This window comes from Hippoglossus stenolepis, chromosome 3 (assembly GCF_022539355.2).
Source record: "Hippoglossus stenolepis isolate QCI-W04-F060 chromosome 3, HSTE1.2, whole genome shotgun sequence".
Classification (NCBI taxonomy): Eukaryota; Metazoa; Chordata; class Actinopteri; order Pleuronectiformes; family Pleuronectidae; genus Hippoglossus; species Hippoglossus stenolepis.
In genome coordinates this window covers 12,865,699-12,884,063 of record NC_061485.1, presented here as the reverse complement: position 1 = coordinate 12,884,063, position 18,365 = coordinate 12,865,699, and the positions used below count along the sequence as shown (strand labels likewise).

General features: G+C 44.2%; 1 protein-coding gene across 3 annotated transcripts in view; it reads right to left on the bottom strand.

Annotated features, from left to right (window-relative positions):
* Positions 1 to 18,365, bottom strand: part of cacna2d2a (calcium channel, voltage-dependent, alpha 2/delta subunit 2a) — a 147,741-nt gene that overhangs the window by 77,342 nt on the left and 52,034 nt on the right. For all 3 annotated transcript variants that reach the window (XM_035151978.2, XM_035151979.2, XM_035151980.2), the window contains exon 4: positions 757 to 816. In XM_035151978.2, coding sequence (XP_035007869.1) covers positions 757 to 816 — 60 coding nt within the window. The remainder of the gene's footprint in view (positions 1 to 756; positions 817 to 18,365) is intronic.

Sequence of the window (18,365 nt, the reverse complement as noted above, 5' to 3'; positions counted from 1 at the left end):
TGAATAAAAATGGACTTTGCGGGGAAGTAGGGCTCATAATTATTCGTTTTAAATCAGTTAAAGCTTTTTCTCAAATATCCCCCAGGAGGCACGGGGTTAAAAATCCATTTGTGGGAAGTGTACCATGACAGCGAGCTCGTCTCCCTGGAGACAGAGGATATGACAGTAGGGAATGTGCATGTGTATCTGTCGGGTGAGGCTATATGAGTGTGTGTTTGTGTGTGTGTGTGTGTGTGTGTGTGCGCGTGTGTGTGTGTGTGCATCAGTATGCATGCATGTTTGTTGAGCGTTTGAGTGTTTGCAAATTTGAGAGTCAGTGGAGCACGGTGGCTCACAAACACACACAGACAAAAACACATAAACCAGAGTAATACCATTTCTCCTCTTTTTAGATTTGAAGAGCGGATCGCTAGCGTTTTAAAGGTCAAATGCAAGTAAATACAATGTCCAACACGCTGTGTCCTGTGAAACAAAACGGAGGGAAAGCTGCTCATATAATACTGAGGCCCATGAAAATAAAGTAAGCCGTTATAGTGCGTGTACACTGCGTTTGTGAATATTTTTCTCCTTCCACATTGTCTCTGTGATGCTGATCACATTGTCATTAAAAGGGTAAAATCACTAAACTGAGGGGGAATTGGAATACAATTAGAATGGGCAGATGATGGGAGGATTAACCAGTTTGCCTGAAAAAAGAAAGGAAAAGACAGTAGAGGTCTTGGAGAAGAAAGGAAAAGAGCGGGTGTCCTACTTTACCGTCACACCGTCTTGCCATACGTGTTCCTTCTGCAGCTGCTCCGCCTCCCTGGCCAGTTTCTGTAAGGACACACAAAAGCAGCAGAGTGAGTGTCAGGAGTCAGTAGGACATTGATTTGTGTCGCAGACAAACAGACATGCACAAGGTTGGACAGACAGATAGACAGACAAACAAAACAAATGGGGACGGGACCTTTTTTCCCTGTAAAAGCCAGTTCAGTTGTAATGGCACTTAGTAGAGCACATACCACTGCCAAGGCCCAATACTCACCTTAGATTTAATCAAACTGCACCAAATTTCACACACTCATAGAAGTCAGTTCCCTAAATATGCCTGATTTGTTATTTCATCTAGATCCATGACTTATTCCTCCAAGTTTCATGTCAAACTTTCCTATTAACACAAGCAGAGCAGAGGTATTATGAGGGAGCACCAAACCCAAAAAACACCATTTGCCTAAAAATATTTGTACACAGCCTAATGGTGAACCTAAACACAAGTTTTCAATTCTGTTAGAAGCTGTCAAATTTGTCAAAATTCATGTAACGCAGGTAATTGCTGAAATAGATTTGGTAGTTAATAAACATCCCAGTCAACATCAGATGATTTTTATCGTCATAAATACAGAATGAAATGAAGGAGATTTAAAGACCATGTGCTGAGAGTGTCGTTGCACATTGCTGAGGTGAGATGTGTAAATGTGTGTGACAGAGAGCTGAGCTGTCAGAGGTATGAGACGTAGTGTAAACAAGCGTAAAATCCACACTATGAATCTAAATCCACACTGACGGATCTTTACATTCACATGATAGTCTTTAAGCTGTGTGCACAAGAAAGTGCACACAGCTTAAAGACTATCATGTGAATGTAAAGATCAGTAAAGGGAAGTAAAGTTGCTGTTGTTCAAAATTTGTGGTTTTGTCAAATTGGGGGCTTCAGGTTACAGTCACAGCTTCATGCAAATAAAGCAGTGAGTAACATCAGCCACCACGGCCCACTGATGTCATAAAAAATGTGTTTTAATAGTCCAACATCGTTTACCATGATGTAGCTTATCTCTTCTCATATAGCAAATCATCCAAGTGGCAAATATGGTGACGCCTTCGAGTCTTTCTCTCCTTCCCCAGAGTGCATCCCCCTTCTCCTCTCCCTCCCGTGCCTCTGTATCTAGGTTTCCCCAGGCCTCTAGGGGGCGCTGGTGTTCCTGTCCCAGAATAGTGTGATCAGCCGTATAGTCCCAGGGCTCTAAAATCACTTACCCTATTTAGACCCCTGCTACAGTAGCAGCGGCACTGAAGACCCCCTGCTCCGTCAACCACGGGAGGTTTTTTATCTCCTAAAAACACACTACAGACATAAACTCTCATCACAGTGGAACTTGTCCTATTTCTACTCGGAGCTCCGCCCACCTCGTCTCCGCAGACAACTCCCACTCCCGACACTGCTCCACGTCCTCACAACACACATATTAGTCCCGGTCCTTATATGTGTGTCGTACAGGGACATGAGTGCGGCATAATGATTCGGAGTGTGTACATGATGTGTTCACACAAACCTAATTTGTGTCAAAAAATGTGGATCAGTTCTGTTCACAGTCTGTTGCATTGTGCTTTTAATCACCTGAACAAGCCTTAAATAACAATAATAAGATTTCATTCCTTTCCTAATGAGACAATGGGCGACTGAAACAATGAAATGTGGATCTAATTAGTCCATTGAAATTATTAGCGGAGAGTCCATTAGAAAAGACAGTAATTGTGTGGGTTTTCGTTTTAAGAGGGTCAGCCTTGCCAAAGGGCACCGCCTCACTGGTAATCTCCCGGTGAAGCTAACAACCCTACATTTTTTCAATTAGGGATAAACGCAGAGCAATAATCTCACTGAAAATTAAAACCATATCATGTTTCACATACATGATTTTTCTCTGTAGACAGTTTTCCATCGCTTCTTCTCTCATCTCTCCGTGGTGATCTATGATCTCGCTCCCCTTTCATCCCCATGGCACAGTCTTTTTGTCAGCATTTAATCTGTCAGTAAGAATCTCTACTTTGTCCCTTTAGAAAATCCATTTCTCTCCCTCTGAGTGGCCCACACACCTTTTTTTCCTCTCTCTCTCTCCGTTCTCTGTTTCTCCTGCTGCCTCTCCCCTCCCATATTCTTCCTCCTCCCTCCGCTCCCAGTAGGCCTCCATTTCTCCGGGACCCTATCTCTTCCCTAGCAGCTTAATGGTGTCCCCGTGCTCCAAAACAGCCATGTGTCTTCATGTGTCTTTCCTTCCTCTGTGTTGGCCCAGATGGATGGGCAACACAAACAGCCAATGAATCACAGTGAGGGATGTGGGAAGGAGGGGGGCAGGGATATATCATCTATGCTAGTGGCTGGAGCCCAAGCAGCTTAGAGCACTGGATGAGCGTAGTGAGATCAGCACAGTACAGCACAGATAAGCTCAGTACAGGCCCACACAACACAGCAAATAACACTACAGCATATAGGGCCACGAAGACACTGGCGGAGTCACAACACGAGCACGGACCCCTCCAATGTTATTGCCATTGTAACCTTGACACAAAATGCATCACATGTTGGGCCATTTGTCACCGAGCCTTCAGGCAAGGTGAAGAACCATAAACACAGCCCTGTAATGGATAGTGGCGCGAGGAAGTGCCTCCACCGGGCCTGCAGCCTTAAACAACAAACAATGGAGTCTGTCGTGTATGCAAACTCTGTACATAATAGTGCTGGTTGACAGTGTAATTGTACAAACAGCCAAAGAGCAGGCGGTGCGGCGTAGTGATGTCTCAGCTGTCAAAGAACCCTGCTGGTGAAAAGCTGTGATCCCTCACACAGCAAGAGGACAGCAGCAAAGAAAAAAAAGAAAAGGAAAGGAAAAGAAAAAGCTCAGCATGAGGCGATTAGGATCTTTAATATTCATAACTGTTGAGTTTGCTGTGTTGCAGAGGGGAGCGGTTTAATCACTCAAAGTCATGTTATTTCTAGGGGAATGACAACTCTCCAGGGACGGACAGCGTCATGCTGCGGTGAGCGCCGACTCGGCACCGGGGCCGCCTGCGTGGTGGCTGCAGCCCGTTAGGTCCCCCCTCCGCTGTGCATTAACTTAAAGGGCACTTGACGCGCCGCTCTATCGTCGTCTGTTCGATCTGGAGGGACACTCCAAAATAGCCAAAGAGCGTGCGCGTTTGAGTGAGAGGCCACTTGAGAAAACACGACACGGTCTGTACATGTGATTGCAGCCTTGAATCGAGGTACTTACCATGGTCCAAATGACCCCCTCAGCTCAGTTTCTGGGAACACTTAAGTCACCTTGGGGACCAAAAGACTGTGAAATGACTCTGCTGTGGTCACTTAACCTTCTCGAAGCGACTAACACAAGCAGCGAGGACCTTTAGTAAATTTGACTATCGTTGGCCGCAGCGAACAGTGACAATCACAATGTTAGGGCATGAAAAAAAAAAAGGATGTCTAAAAATAGAACGGCTTTCGAGGGGTCCTTTGCACATTGTTGAATAAAATATCCAGACGCAGCTTCTCCATAAACGACATCATATATATCCAGTGGCACATGCAGTATCAGCAAGACACATCAGCAATAACGTGTTTATGTAAAGACAGCGTAATGGAGATGATGCATCCGTGGGTATGTAGTCACGATCATCACAGAGGAGCATTAAAATCTGAGTGCATGGGTGTCGCGGCTGCTTTCAAATTTATGTTACATGAAAATGTCAGCCACCGTGAGAGCGGCTCAGTGCGCTGGAGAGAGGTGCAGTGTCGTGCAGCAGTTGATCCGTTAGGGGGCAGCAGACTGAGCATGTCACTGAGCCCCAGTAGCATCAGAGGCGGCGGCGGCGGCAGCCAGTGGAGCCTGTCAGAGTGAGAGCAGTCTGCTTTAAGCTCTTCATTCTGTCTTCTCCACTCGGCCAGGATTAAGGCCAATCATAGAAATCACTGAGTCAGAACCGTCCCACAATAACAGATGGAGGGACTTTCCACTCCAGAATTTTAAAACATCACAGACAAACTCGTTTTCACATCGCCTCACACCCTTGCCGCCATCACCCCCCCCCCACCACCGCCGCCACCTTTCATTCTGGCGCCATCCTTTTATCTCCCGCTCTTCACTCAGCGGTTTTATCCCGCCATCGTATGCTGTACTCCATTTCTCTCCATCTGTCTCAGTTTACTGCCCCCAAACTTACTCCCTCCTCCAACTCCATATTAATTCCAACAACACAGTCACAAACCAACTTCAAAAACAGTTAAATTGACTTCACAGAGCGTGTAGAGCTCCAGGAGTAATGCAGGGTGAAATGGGAAGAAGCTTGAAAACTTATGGCATGTTTTTTTATTGCCTGCATTATTACGCGTTCGCCTTGGCGGAGTGACTGAAATGACAGAACATCCTGGGAGGAGGACGGTGATAATGAGAATACACTCTCCTCTGCAGAGTGGTCAAACAATGCAAACGTCCATAATGAGGGGAAATAATGACCCTTAATTCCAGGTCCCTGGTTGCTTTGCGGCTGGCAGCTGGGTATTGTCGTCCTTATTAGCTAACTCTGACAGAGGATCTGCATTGATGGGTGGGAGACCCTGTCTTTGTTCTGTGATCCAAAGCACCCTGTGGCAGGCCCATTTGCAGAGGCTGTGTGTGTAGTGCTATTGTAGCATGTGCAGAGATAATCCCTGCCATTGTCCCCCCCACCCCCTATAATCTTCCCCCACCGAAAACGGAAATGTTAACACTTTCCTTTTTTTCCCCTCATTTCCCCCACTCATCGCAAAACGCTCCCAACTTCCGTCTGCTGTTTCCACGGAGATGGATTTGGAAGACGTAAAAAAAAGCGTCACCTACCCACGGCGGCAGCGACTCAACCAGCTTTTTGAACAAAGAAATAAATATAAAAAATCAAACAGCAGCTTTTCTCCTCTCCCCACAGGCCCAGAAAAACTGCATATTTCCACAGTAGATTGCCAGCATTGTGTGGAAGCGTCTGTGTCTAGTTCAATGAGACAAAAAAGGCAGCTGTCTTTACTTTGGAACAATACAGTCGCTCTCTGCCGCAGCCACACTCGCTCACAATGGTGCTTCAGAGCCACACTGAAAATAATCGACCTTGATCATGAGCTCTTGTGTAATAATCATTCTACGTCTAAGTTTATAATATGGATGTAATCAAAATACAATTATGTTAGAGGCAGTGTCATGGGAGCAAACGAGCTAATCTAATATTCGACTGACTGTTTTAGTGTCTCTATAAAAAAACAATATTAATCCTCTTCTAATTGGGGCCCTTTTTGTTGCTTTTGAGAAACTCTCTTCAAAACAATATGCATTTAGCTCAGTAAACCGAAGAGCCTTTGACGCTACGTGCGAGATTCATCAGAGCACAGAACGGGGGCCAAAGACCATTGTACTGCACATTATCATTCACTGAAGCAACCACCACTGCAAATTCAATTAAACCTCCTATGGGATAAATGCTACAAACAGCTCTATCACATCATTTACTCACGGGCGCAGGTGAATGCTAAACCGTGTGTGTGCACAGGTCACGATGCAAATATCGAGAGCAACTTTAAAAAAGGGCAAAGAAGGTCACAGCAGGAGTCGAAACAATACAGATCTGCAGCTCTGACTGCTCGACTGACCGAGTGTCCTACATGCGGGGGCCGGCAGGGGGCTCAGGGTGAGCGAGCAGGCGGCGCCGCGTGTCGATGGGGCCAGGATTAGCTCAGTGACATGTGAGCGTCTGGCTGGTTGGGCTCAGTGTCCAGCGTCTGACAGATTCTCACAGACATGCCCAAACTGCTGCCTCTCCTGCTGTTACTCCCATCGACCACACAACGGAGATAGAGGAAGGGAGCCCTTAAGGCGCCATTTATTTATATATATATATAAAAAAAAGATTCAGACATCTTGTTTATTCAGCAGCCCATAAGGCAACAGCCTCGCAGGTGACTGAGAGGGAGAAAATTGCATACCCGTTGTCTGGAACCGGCGTACAGGCTAAAAATAAAGAAGTCACAATATAAAAGCGTCCCGGTGACATTCCACCTGAGAGAAGCAGAGCACATGGCTGCTCTTTTAGTCTGTACATCTGTTAACAGGTGTGTATGTGTGTGCGTGCGACTGGCTGCATGACCTGCTCGTTCCTTCCGCCTTCTCAGCGCGGCGAGCGGGGAGGAGCGGAGCGAAACAGCATCAAGATGCAGGGCTAACGTCTCCTTGATCAGAGGTGAGAGTGATACACAAACGCTCGCAAAGACACGAGCACAACCGAGCAAGACGGAGAGCTGATGTGCGTGTGCTGCACCGCTGCTGGTATTTGAGTCGCAGCTTCACGAAAACTCTTTGACTCACAGAGATTATGTTAAAATACACGCGAACAAATGGGAAAATATGTACATTGGCCATGACATGAGGGAGACGGAGGGAAAAGAAGAAAAACAACAAGAGGAGGGAGGAGGCAGATTTTTTTTTAAAACACACAGCTACACTATATTATCTCAGTCTATCAGTTCAGCACTGTTCCTTTCACCTCAGCTCACCACAGCACTTTCAGCAGTTCAAGGACAAACAGTCTATTTTCGCTGTCTGGTTATTTTTTGCCCTTTACTTCAATTATCCTTCCTCTTTAGATTGCAGATAGAATAATGAGAGGCGTTACACATCCCGGGCTTGTAACAGGGGTTATTATTCAACTAAAATGTCATGATGTGCTCCCAAAAAGATATTTTGCAGATTTACCTCGCTCCTTGTACTCTCCCGTCTCTTCTGCTACAAAGGGAAAAGTGTATGGTGTCTGACAAAAGCCTTGTCAAAGTGCCAGAGAGTCCAGTGACAGCAGCTGGTGTTTGACAAAGTGTATCAATGACAGTGCGTAGCCAGGCATTTGTTCAGGATTTACACACACGTGCACACATGAGTACACACCTTCAGTCATATTCATCCATACACACACACGCACACACACACCGAACACACACACACACACACACACACACAAACACACTTTTCCACTATTCCAGCAGACGTAAGGGAGGAAAAAACATGCAGACACGGCCGTCTCTCAAAGCAATTACAGCAGATTGAAACCAAATTAAATTTGAAGCCTAGAGCAACGCCAGCCACTGAACGTCTATGACAGATATGACAGGGGAGGAAGGAGACTGCTGCGGGACCAGAGGGTGGAAGCGATGATGGAGAGAACAGCAGGTGTGGGTCACAAAGGAAGAGAACGACTTGGATGGAGGAGCGAACACATGCAGAAGTAGGGCAGAGAGCTGGCCCCCCGCGGAGAACACCAGGAACGGACTCTGCTAAGATTTAAAAAGGACAGAGGGTTTTTTAAAGTTTAACCTATAACTGTATATTCTATATGTTACTGCTGACAGTTATATAAAGTGCACCACATCTTTTTCCTACATTTCATTTCAGCGATGGAGAGATGTTGGAGAAACTTGCTTGAGATAATCCATAGTCTCTCAAAACCCCTCAACGTCTATAACTGTTGAACTTGAGTTCACTTTGCAACAGCATATTGGAGTGGCCTAAGGGTCAAACTAAAAAAGGTACCAATTGTAATATAAGCAATACTTAGTAATTAACCTACAGTATAGTCCGTGTATAAGATGATTTTCATCCTGTAATGAAATTAATGTAAATGGCGGCTGACAGATAGGAAATCAGTCAGAAAATGTATGTAAGCTTTGGGAAATTGTCTAGATTAAAAAAACTATTTTTGACTAAAACATGCAAATCCACTGTTCCTCTCTGAAAACACACGTCTCTGGCTTTGCATAAAGCAAAAACAAAATACTTCAGCGATACAATTACATTACAGTAAAAACAGTAAGCATCTTGAATAATTACAATGAATAAAAAGGAAAAGACCACAAAGAAAGCAACATTGAATCTAATAAGATGGGGGGGTTTTTTACGTCGCCATCACACTGCAAGATGTAACCACGCTACTAGAAATAAACCTTAATCTTTGGACCATTAAGCGATCACAAGCGTGCTCGTTACAGGCATACAGATTAGCTTGGTTTCCAGTTCTCCAAGAGATATCATTTCTCCATTTTCATTATTCTAGTCCAAGAAATGACAGGATTAGTTGTGGCAGCTTTTAAACATCTGATGTTATCTCCCTCTCTTGGGTGAACAATTAATCCCTCTCACTTCCCTTCTTCACATCACCCTCTCTCCCTTTCTATCCCCCATCCAGACTTCAGCTCTCTTACATTTCTCGACTTCCATTCCTCTCTTCTTCTCCTTTCTCTCCCCTCCTCCTTCCACCGTACACTCGCTCTTTTCAGGCTCTCTCTCTCTCTCTCTCTCTCTCTCTCTCTCTCTCTCTCTCTCTCTCTCTCTCTGGATGGATGCAGTATTGATCATAAACAATGCCTCCTCCATGTTAGTGAATGGGACATGGACCAAGCTAAAAAGTCAAAGTACACATCAAATATTACTTTTCCAAAGATGGTTTCTTTCACTTTAGGTAGTTCTCGTCACACTGATGTTTGTCCAAGTGTTAGTGTTCCGGTAAGTTTGGTTTTAATGACTTATTTGATGCTATAACAACAAGTGAAATGTCATGATTGGCAGCTGAGACTGACTCCTGATTGGTCGAGGGTGTATATAGGCAGGACCTCTGTGCAGTAACTCCATCCCATAATTACTACAGACAGACTCTGGATACGAGTCGTGCATTTTGATATGCTTCACACACATCATTAGCATTGTTGTAGTTACTCCCTTTTACTGCCTCCCTGTCTATTTATGTCAACATGTATAATAATCAGCCTGTTGTGTACATTCATCTACAAATTTACGATGTTCAGTCGTCAAAAACTATCTCAGCTCCATCACATATTCAAGTTCATGTAATGCGTTATTAAATCCATTTCTAATATTTAATTTCTATTGACAAAAACTGTATTAGACAATCTATAATCAGATTAAGTTGACATGAGATTTCAAATGATCAAATTTTAAGTCAGTTTGACCTGTGACTAAGATATTAAATAGAGAGTGTTATTCTATGGCGAGTAGCTAGCATGCTACCATGTTGCAATATGTTAATGTTTTATCAGTCCGCTGTGCCTCATGTACATTACTCAAACAGATGATTCTCTGAATAGAGCACTGATGATGCTCAGAATTGCTTTGACTAGTAACAACATAATGTATCAATATGGACTGACAGAGAAACAGGATTATTTGTAAAATGACATGATGGTTTTTTAAGTGTAAGCCCATTCTGACTGAGAGTACACTCAGTCCTTTTTCATTTGAAAGTCTGCTGATGCTGATTTGCTCTCTCTCCGTCCTGTCAACAAAATGAATAAACCCACAGCTTTCTTTTCATGTCTGTCAGATGTGGAAGGAGTGAATGTGTCTGTATTTATCTTGTGCTGATACAACATAGTGAGTGTTTCTATGTGTTTTTATGTGTAATGTGGTTTAATCCAGAGTCGAATGAGGAACTACATTTATCACCGAAATGCAGTTGGTCCTTGTTGTGCTTTATTTACCTTATATGCAACTTTAATTGGGGACTGGTGGGTCTAAGATGGATACCATGTAATCCCAATAGTATGATTGACTTTGAGGCCGGAGGTCTTCTGGTGTCCGTTTCTAGTTTGACCAAGCACGTTTGAGCAGGATTTGGTTGCCCGCAGGTAAACAGTCAACATGGAGAGCAAAGGAGATGGAACACATTTGATGGAAATGCATCGGCTACCGGCTTTTTGATTCATCTGCATTATCCAAAATGTCGTCTGGAGCCAAAATAACTACAAGAGTATTGCTATTCTGTGACTTGTGTGGGCTCGACAGACTGAAAACAGTGTATCGCGAAAAGAAAATGGAGTCTTGGCTCAGAAATCCAGTGCCTACCAGAAGCCCCAAAATATTGACCGTTGCACCCAGAGGGTAATTCGTCATCGGACTCTAGCCGCTGTGCTCCGAGTTTGCAAATCACCCCACCTTCTGGCCACGATGTCGGCTGGCAAACAGGCAAGTTGGTGATTTAAGTCCTAAAACATGAATTAATCCAATAAATTAACATTTATGCCATTTTAAGTAAGAAATACAGATTAAATGTCAGCTTGTGCTTGTAATTATAAAACTCTTTTTTGGGGACTGGCTTCAAGTTTGCACAACATTTACTCTAACAGCTGCTGGACACAAGAAGATTAAACTCAAATTGATGCTCTGAGCTAATGATGTTTGGTCAGGTTGTTCCTTTTTAATAGGAACTGCCAGGAAGTTTCTTTTAAGTAAGATGAATTTTTACACACTACATCAACATACATTAACATGAATAGAGAGATCTCTCAGACGTTCTGAGGAGCACTTTCCAAATTTGGATGGAGAATTGCAGATAGAAAATTGAATCCCAACGACAGTGGCTGTGATACGTCATGCTGAGGATAAATGAACGAGACGACAAGAGGTAGGGCCCACTCAGCCCAGGGCGAATACGAGAGCGTTACCAAGTTAAATCAGCCTAACAAGCGTGAAAACACACATATTCCAGACGTCTCAAACTTAAATTATCATTTTTAAACACAGATGCACAGGCTCATTCACTCCAGAAAGCACACACACACACACACGGCACCCACCCAGCACAAAGATGCACAGAAGCCACCGACATGCATCTATTTTTAAAAAGAACACAGCCGCTCCGTGGTGTTGAAGGGCAGCGAATGGAAATACCTCATTTTGAATGGTTCCATTTTTGAGAAAGCTTCAAACACCCTGCTGATACATTCAGTGTCATTATAGAATAGCATTGGTCAAAGATTATACTGTGTGGCCCATTCTGTCTGTGTGTATGAAGTCAATTTACCAGATGGCATTTTCAGTATCTCATTACTTGAACGGTATATACCCTGTGCAGCTTTTATCTCACCTGCATCACACTAAACATATCTGCTGTTAAAAAAAAAAAACAGGACAGCCAGATGAAACAAAACAGCAGAGTGGAAAATGTAAAAATACTGAGGAAAAAACCTTTGCTGGAGGAGAAAGATAAAAGATAGGGAAAGTAGATGATTTTAAGAAGATGAAGAAAGCAAAAAGTGTGACAGAGGGGGAGAGCGGAGAACGGCAGGCGGCACTGAAGCAGTGTAACCTTGACAGAGAGCATCTTCTGACAAGCATCTGCCTCCTGTAATAATTTAGAAATAATCTCCATCCACAAAGGCCCAGCAGTCTGGCAGAGTAAACGCTCTGTGGCTGATCGATCACTCCGATTCAGCCCGCTGCCGGTCTGCGTGTGCGCAGGCTCAACATCGATCTCAGGCCTTCTCTCTCCCCCGTTTCGCTGCCGCGCAGAGGAAGAGGATAAAGTGAGGAAGAGGATAAAGTGAGGAAGAGGATGAAAAGGTGAACAAGAACTGAGAGGGTGGGGCGGGGGGGTAGGGATGTCAAACTGAGAAAACCCCGAAAACGTTCAACACAGCCAGGGTATTGAAAAGCTGATTTCAGAGAGACTATTGTGAAGAAAAGTGAAAAATAAAACTATTTTACGACAAAGCAGGTGGATACATCACCGCAAACACCACAGACCGAATCCAGACTATTGTGCTGCTCTCCCATGATGCTTCGCCTTGACAAACAAACATCGTCCACTGGACAACACACAGCCCTCTAGGAGGTACAAAGTAGGTGGCCACCCGCACAAGAGGAATACACTTCACTTCACACAGGCTCATCCCACCAACACATCCAATTACTCCTCAGCATTGTGACAGCATTAACTGCCACTGTGCATTTGGCCCCTGGCAATTAATTGACTTTTAAAGAGTCTACCATTAGCACCAATTTAAATGAGTAGATTTACTGCTCTGCCTTCAAGCAGCATCTAGCATCATGGTGTCATCCCAAATGGTGGAGCCCAGTTTCAAAACAGAGGAGCCAAGCCAGATGAGCCACGCCTCTCAAATATATCATTATCGTGTACACACACAAGTGTACAGTGTGTGTGAGGTATCAATAGTAAAGGCTTATGCATTAGTTAGCACTGTCGCCTCGGTTCCCAAATTCTAGCCCCGGTTCGATCAGGGGTGTTCCTGTGTGGAGTTAGCGTGGGTTTCTACGAGCACTCCGGCTTCCTCCCACAGTCCAATGACATGCAGACTGTTATGGTTAATTCTACCCCTCAAAGGACAAGAAGGATACTGTATATAATAGATGGATGGATATTGTTTCAGGCGTTATTGAATGTATTGACAGGACAGCAGAAGCCTCAAACGAGGAGAGACTGGGGAAGACGCGCAGCCAGTGGCCGGGTTTGAGTCAACCGGCGTGGGCCTCCGTACATGGGGAACCCACTCTACCAGGTGCTCCAGCGGGCGCCATGGGCTTACTATCACTTCTTCTCTTTTCTGTTTCCTTCATTTCCTGCTTTATTTTGAAATGCTCACCTGCTCCTACATGTTTCCCATCCCTGATCTCCTTAACCTGCACCAAATCACCTGCTGTATCTGGCCCTGGTGTTCCCTCATAGTCATCCCTTTGCCTATATACTTACATTTTCCCCATGCTGCTCTGTCAGATTGTCTTTGTTACCGTGCCCAATCCCAAAACAGCTCCTATCTCACACATTCCCAAGGATGATCGCCACATTAAGGGCCGTCCAAAACGAATTAGCGCGGCTTGTAAATGGACTGTGAAACCCTAAAATAGAAAGGAGAATTTATGAAACAACATACAGAATTAGGAGTTTCTTTCTTTTTGCTTTGTCAAGTGTTATTGAACCTGCACCTGAGTATAATTCTACCATACATTTACACCCCCCCCATCTTCATTAAAAGTGCCCTTCACAGCTGCGAGTGTGACTTGATTTTGAGTGACACTCGGTCGTGAAGTGGTCGTGCACAGGTAGGGGCACGTTTGAGCACAAGAGCGTGCATTGCTCTCTTACATTTTTTCCTCCGGAGAATGTCTGGAGAATTGTTTCTCACATGCAACGGAAGCAAAACTGTAAAAAGCAAAAAGAACGCATATATCTGAGGTGCCATATGCGTAGAGGACGGCAACAAAGACAACGAGATTCAAGAACGTTTGGTGTTAAGGGGCCGGAGCAGGTGTTGTAATCTCTGCAGCGGATTCAATACATTATGTCCTCACTCCTGCATGTTCTACTCAGACGCCTGAATGATATTTCCCTGTTGTTACGAACGCGTCTGACCTGCACAATCTCCTGCTGCGTTCTTCATATGTGAAGGGGAAAGTCCAGATAATGTCAGGACCCAATTGTCATTTTAATTTCTGTTAACGTCTGAAAACGGCTCTAATGTTCGATTTCGCAGTTTTTGACTTAGATGTTCTCACATTTTTTTCTTTTGGGGGATTTCTGCTTGTGCCCTGTCTTGCCCTTTTCGCCCTGTGTGGGCAGCTTATTAGACTCTGACCTGCTTAAGCTTCAGTAAAGAATTTTTTTTTTTCCCATCAACCCCTGTGTGCTGTGTCTGTGCATTAAAGCCTCCGATTTTTACCAGAACTGTTACACTTATTGTGATAAGCTGGACCTGAGCTTGTAAGTTTGTAATCAATGATAGGGATTAATGTGTATCAAAGAGAAGAAAAAGAGCTGGGCGGCTTTTATCTGAGGTCGCCAAGATTACGAGAGCAAAGGACACACACGTGCGTGGAACGGAGAGAGAGAGAGGCACGAGGGGAAGCGGAGAGAGACAGTAAAGCCTACGAGGTGGAAGAGAGGGGGGAGAGAAATAGTAAGATAATTATTATCATAGAGGTAGTTTTCCAAGGTCAATATTTGAGATTCTCCTCAACTGTCTCGCTGACGCACTACCCCCCCCTCCTCCCCTTCCTCTCAGTACCTCATCGCTCCACCGCTGCCTCCAGGCGAGCTCCTATCTTCCCTTTCCTTCTTTTCCCATTCCCACACCTTTCTCCTGTCACTCATGCAGTTCAGAAAGACTGTGTCCCAATCCCCCTGGTCACCGCCTCGAATGAGCCAAGGCTATACAGCCGACAGCTGCTGTATATAGTTTTTCAAACACGGGAGGAATTAAACGGGCCATAAACAAACAAACAGGCCTTCCTCTGTGTAGTTAGGGAAGCCACCTGTCAGTCAGCGCAGAAACAAGGCAACGGGGCATCAAACCACATCGTCGAGCCTCTACTTCATTGGCCTGTAAGGAAAAGCACCTGCCAATCATTGGAAGTGTTGGGTCATTATGTTATGACAGGCTATAACGGGCTGACAGAGTTATGGCAGGCTGTCAGAGCTCAAGACAGTGGGCAGAAATCATGGATGAGGATGAGGAGGAGGGGCAGTGGGCTGGGAAGGAGAGGCAGGTGAACCAGAGTTTGACAGTACGAACTCAGAACACCTCCTGAGAGCGGGAGGGATATATAACTTTAATAGGAGGCTTTAAATTCTCCAAACACAGTTAACACATGGGGTGTGAACGGGCTTTTGAGATTTCGTGAATTTGGAAGAAAAATCCATGAAGTCACACACTTGTGCTGTGTGTCAGTCCCCTCTCTCTGCCCCTGTCACGCTAAATCTGTGCTTTCAAATAAAGGCAAAACATATTTTTAAAAGAAATGTTTTTTTACGTGAGTTCACCTGGAAATAATTTCACTATGATTTCTGTACAGGGAAAGATCCATCCATCCATTATCTTTGCCCTATGGGGACTGGAGCTGCTCTCAGCGGACATTGGGTGAGAAGCAGGGTACAACAGGTCACTAACGTATCACAGGGTCAAGATAAAGAGACAACGGCAATTCATGCTTACATTCACACCTACAGTCAATTAATCTAACCCCAATCCACCTGTCTTTGGACTCTGGGAGGAAGCTGGTAAACCCAGAGAACACAACACAGACACGGTGAGAACATACAAACTCCACATGGCCCGGGATTTGAACCAAGAACCTCCTTGAGTAGATGATTTTTATCAAGCATTTTTGATAATGCATTGATGGTTTAGTTCTTTTTAAGGAAATACACTAAATATGTTCTGCTTTCAGCTTCTCCAATGTGAGTATCTGCTGCATTTTCTGTGTCACATCAATGGCAATAGAATTTCTTTGAGTTTTTAAACTTGGAAAAAACTAGATACATGAAGATGTGCTCAGGGACATTTTATTGACAAAACTAAACTAGAAGGGCACTCATAGAGCCAATGTCAAACAAAATACACAAAAAAAAATCAAATTCATATCAAATAATCGGGATCTTCTCTGAAATGTACTGGGTTCCTTCCTGGTCCGAGTTGTAACCCTCCACCAAGTTTGGTGTTGCTTTTTGCATAATGGAGGTAACAATCAACAGATTTATTTAGAATGAAAATAATCATTAGTTTCTGTTTTACTCCAAAAAGTGCATTAAAAAGGTAATAAACACCATGAATCAAGTCACAGAGAAAGTCCCTGAATCTCAGGTGTGAAAGACCTGTGGGAAACCTGGCACACACACACCAAGTGTATAACCGTGCCGACAGGGAGGCTCTGGGCACTCGCCTCTGCAAATGTGCACTAACACCAATAAAAGCCCTGTTGTTTTTTTGCAGAAACATTATTTCAGGCCAATGCCACAACTGATATGAGACGATGCAACAGGCTGAGACAGACTCTGAACGGCTTCTACTTAAGAAACAAACACAACAGAAGAGAAGTGACAGCGCAGTGCAAATGAATGCAAACTTGGGAGAAATGGAATGGAGAGAATAATTCAATCTGCAGCCACCTCCTCCAGTCAGCCAAGGAGAACTGAGCTCAGGGGAAGACACGGGGAGGCAGGAGGAGGAGGAGGCGTGTGATGCCTCTCTCCCTGGGCAGGGCGAGGGTGGCAGGCGCCCAGATAAGCTGGGGCAGAGCAAAGATTAACTGCTTGCTCTGATGGAAGTGCAAAATAAAGGCGAGCCGACCTCTGGTTCCCTTGGCCTCTCTGTGTGAGTGTCCTTACTCCGTGGAGACGGGTGCTCGGGTTTGTGTACATTAACCATGATGAGAATTTTTAAACAGAGTCAACACCCGCCTGGGCAGAAAGAAAGAAACTTATGTCATTCCTCCTGTGAGCAATATCCTGCATGACCTCTCATATCTTTTTCAAACATATCCCCATTTTTTGTCTTTCACATAAAGTCAAACTTTTCATTTCCCGCAGTCGAATGAGAAAAAAACACTTGTGAGGGACCCTGCCGAGCTGGCAAGCCGCTTCTCTTCACTTCTCTGTCGCTTTTAATTGTTTTAGCCCATCCACTTGCTGAAGCACGGCCGTTACAATAAGACACGGATTTCCTGGTGAAGTTGAGCTGTTCTGTAAGAACCGTGGCGGACCAGTGAAGTTGATCTCTTGGATCATTGTAGTGTGTTTGAGCTCAAGGGCTGAAGTTCTGTTAGCTGTGCAAAGAATAGATCGTGCCTATTTTTCTCTGCATGACTGACTCAGTTTTGCAGAAAAGTCAGTGATCGGAAGTAAACCAACACTGACGACTGGGTTATTGTGTGTGAGTTAGATTTGCCAGCTGTAAACATTGCACAACTTCATGGTTTTTACTTTGAATAGATTAGAAGAAAATTGTGCTTTGTGTTTTATTAGAAAAGTAGATTACAAATAAATGCCCTTTGCAAACCACATAACCCAATAAGCTAAAAACGTATTTTCCTAAATCAAATCAGAAGGGTGCTTGTGTACACTAACCAGGTCACTACTTCAAATTTCCGCACTGTTCTTCCACATAAAAAGATGACAACATGACGGCTCCTAAAGGTGAGGCCATTCATGGTAATCGCCTCCTGGTGGCTGTCTGCAGTAATAGTTGTAAACCCTGCCTCCTCCATGTTAGTACTGTTAGTGGATGAGATATGTAAAAAACTAAGTACACATCTAATTAATTTTTCTGTCATTCTATGTCGTTCAGGTTGGTAGTGTTTGCTTTTCTGATGAGTTTGGTTTGAATTAGTTGTGACAGCTGAGACTTGTGATTGGTCGAGCACATGTATCAGCAGGACTCTGATACCGTGGCTCCACATCATGATCTCTACTGCTCGGGCTGCAGATGACATCAAAAAACCACAAAATCCCATATCAAGGGTATTTTGGCTTCATTTTTGTGCAACATGAGGAAGTGGAGACACATCATCCATCTTTACACACAGTCTGTGGTTAACAGTGGTTTAATAGTGATCAGTTACTGGATGCGAAAGCGTTGTCTGGCTCTTACTCTAACCTGAATTTGTTCCAGTAACCTGGTTTCTTGTGTGTGTGCTAATGTTATACGTGAAAATCCTTGAATCTCAGTGAAAAGCTCTGCAGCAGAGATAAAAACGACTTGACAGATGTGATTTCTGTGCCAAAAACACAGATACATTTGTAAGGATACATTTGTTAGATTTACATAAATTTGGTGTTACTGCAAGTGTGTGTGTGTGCTATCTGGTTATGTAAGAGCACCATACTGTGAAAACAGCCCCTGTTCTTCCGATCAATGGTCTGTCAGGAGCTAACAACTCCTTTTCAGGACACAAGCCTATTATTTGCCTTGTCCATTCCACAAGGAAGGAAAAAAAAGGGGAATTCACTCAAGCAGAACT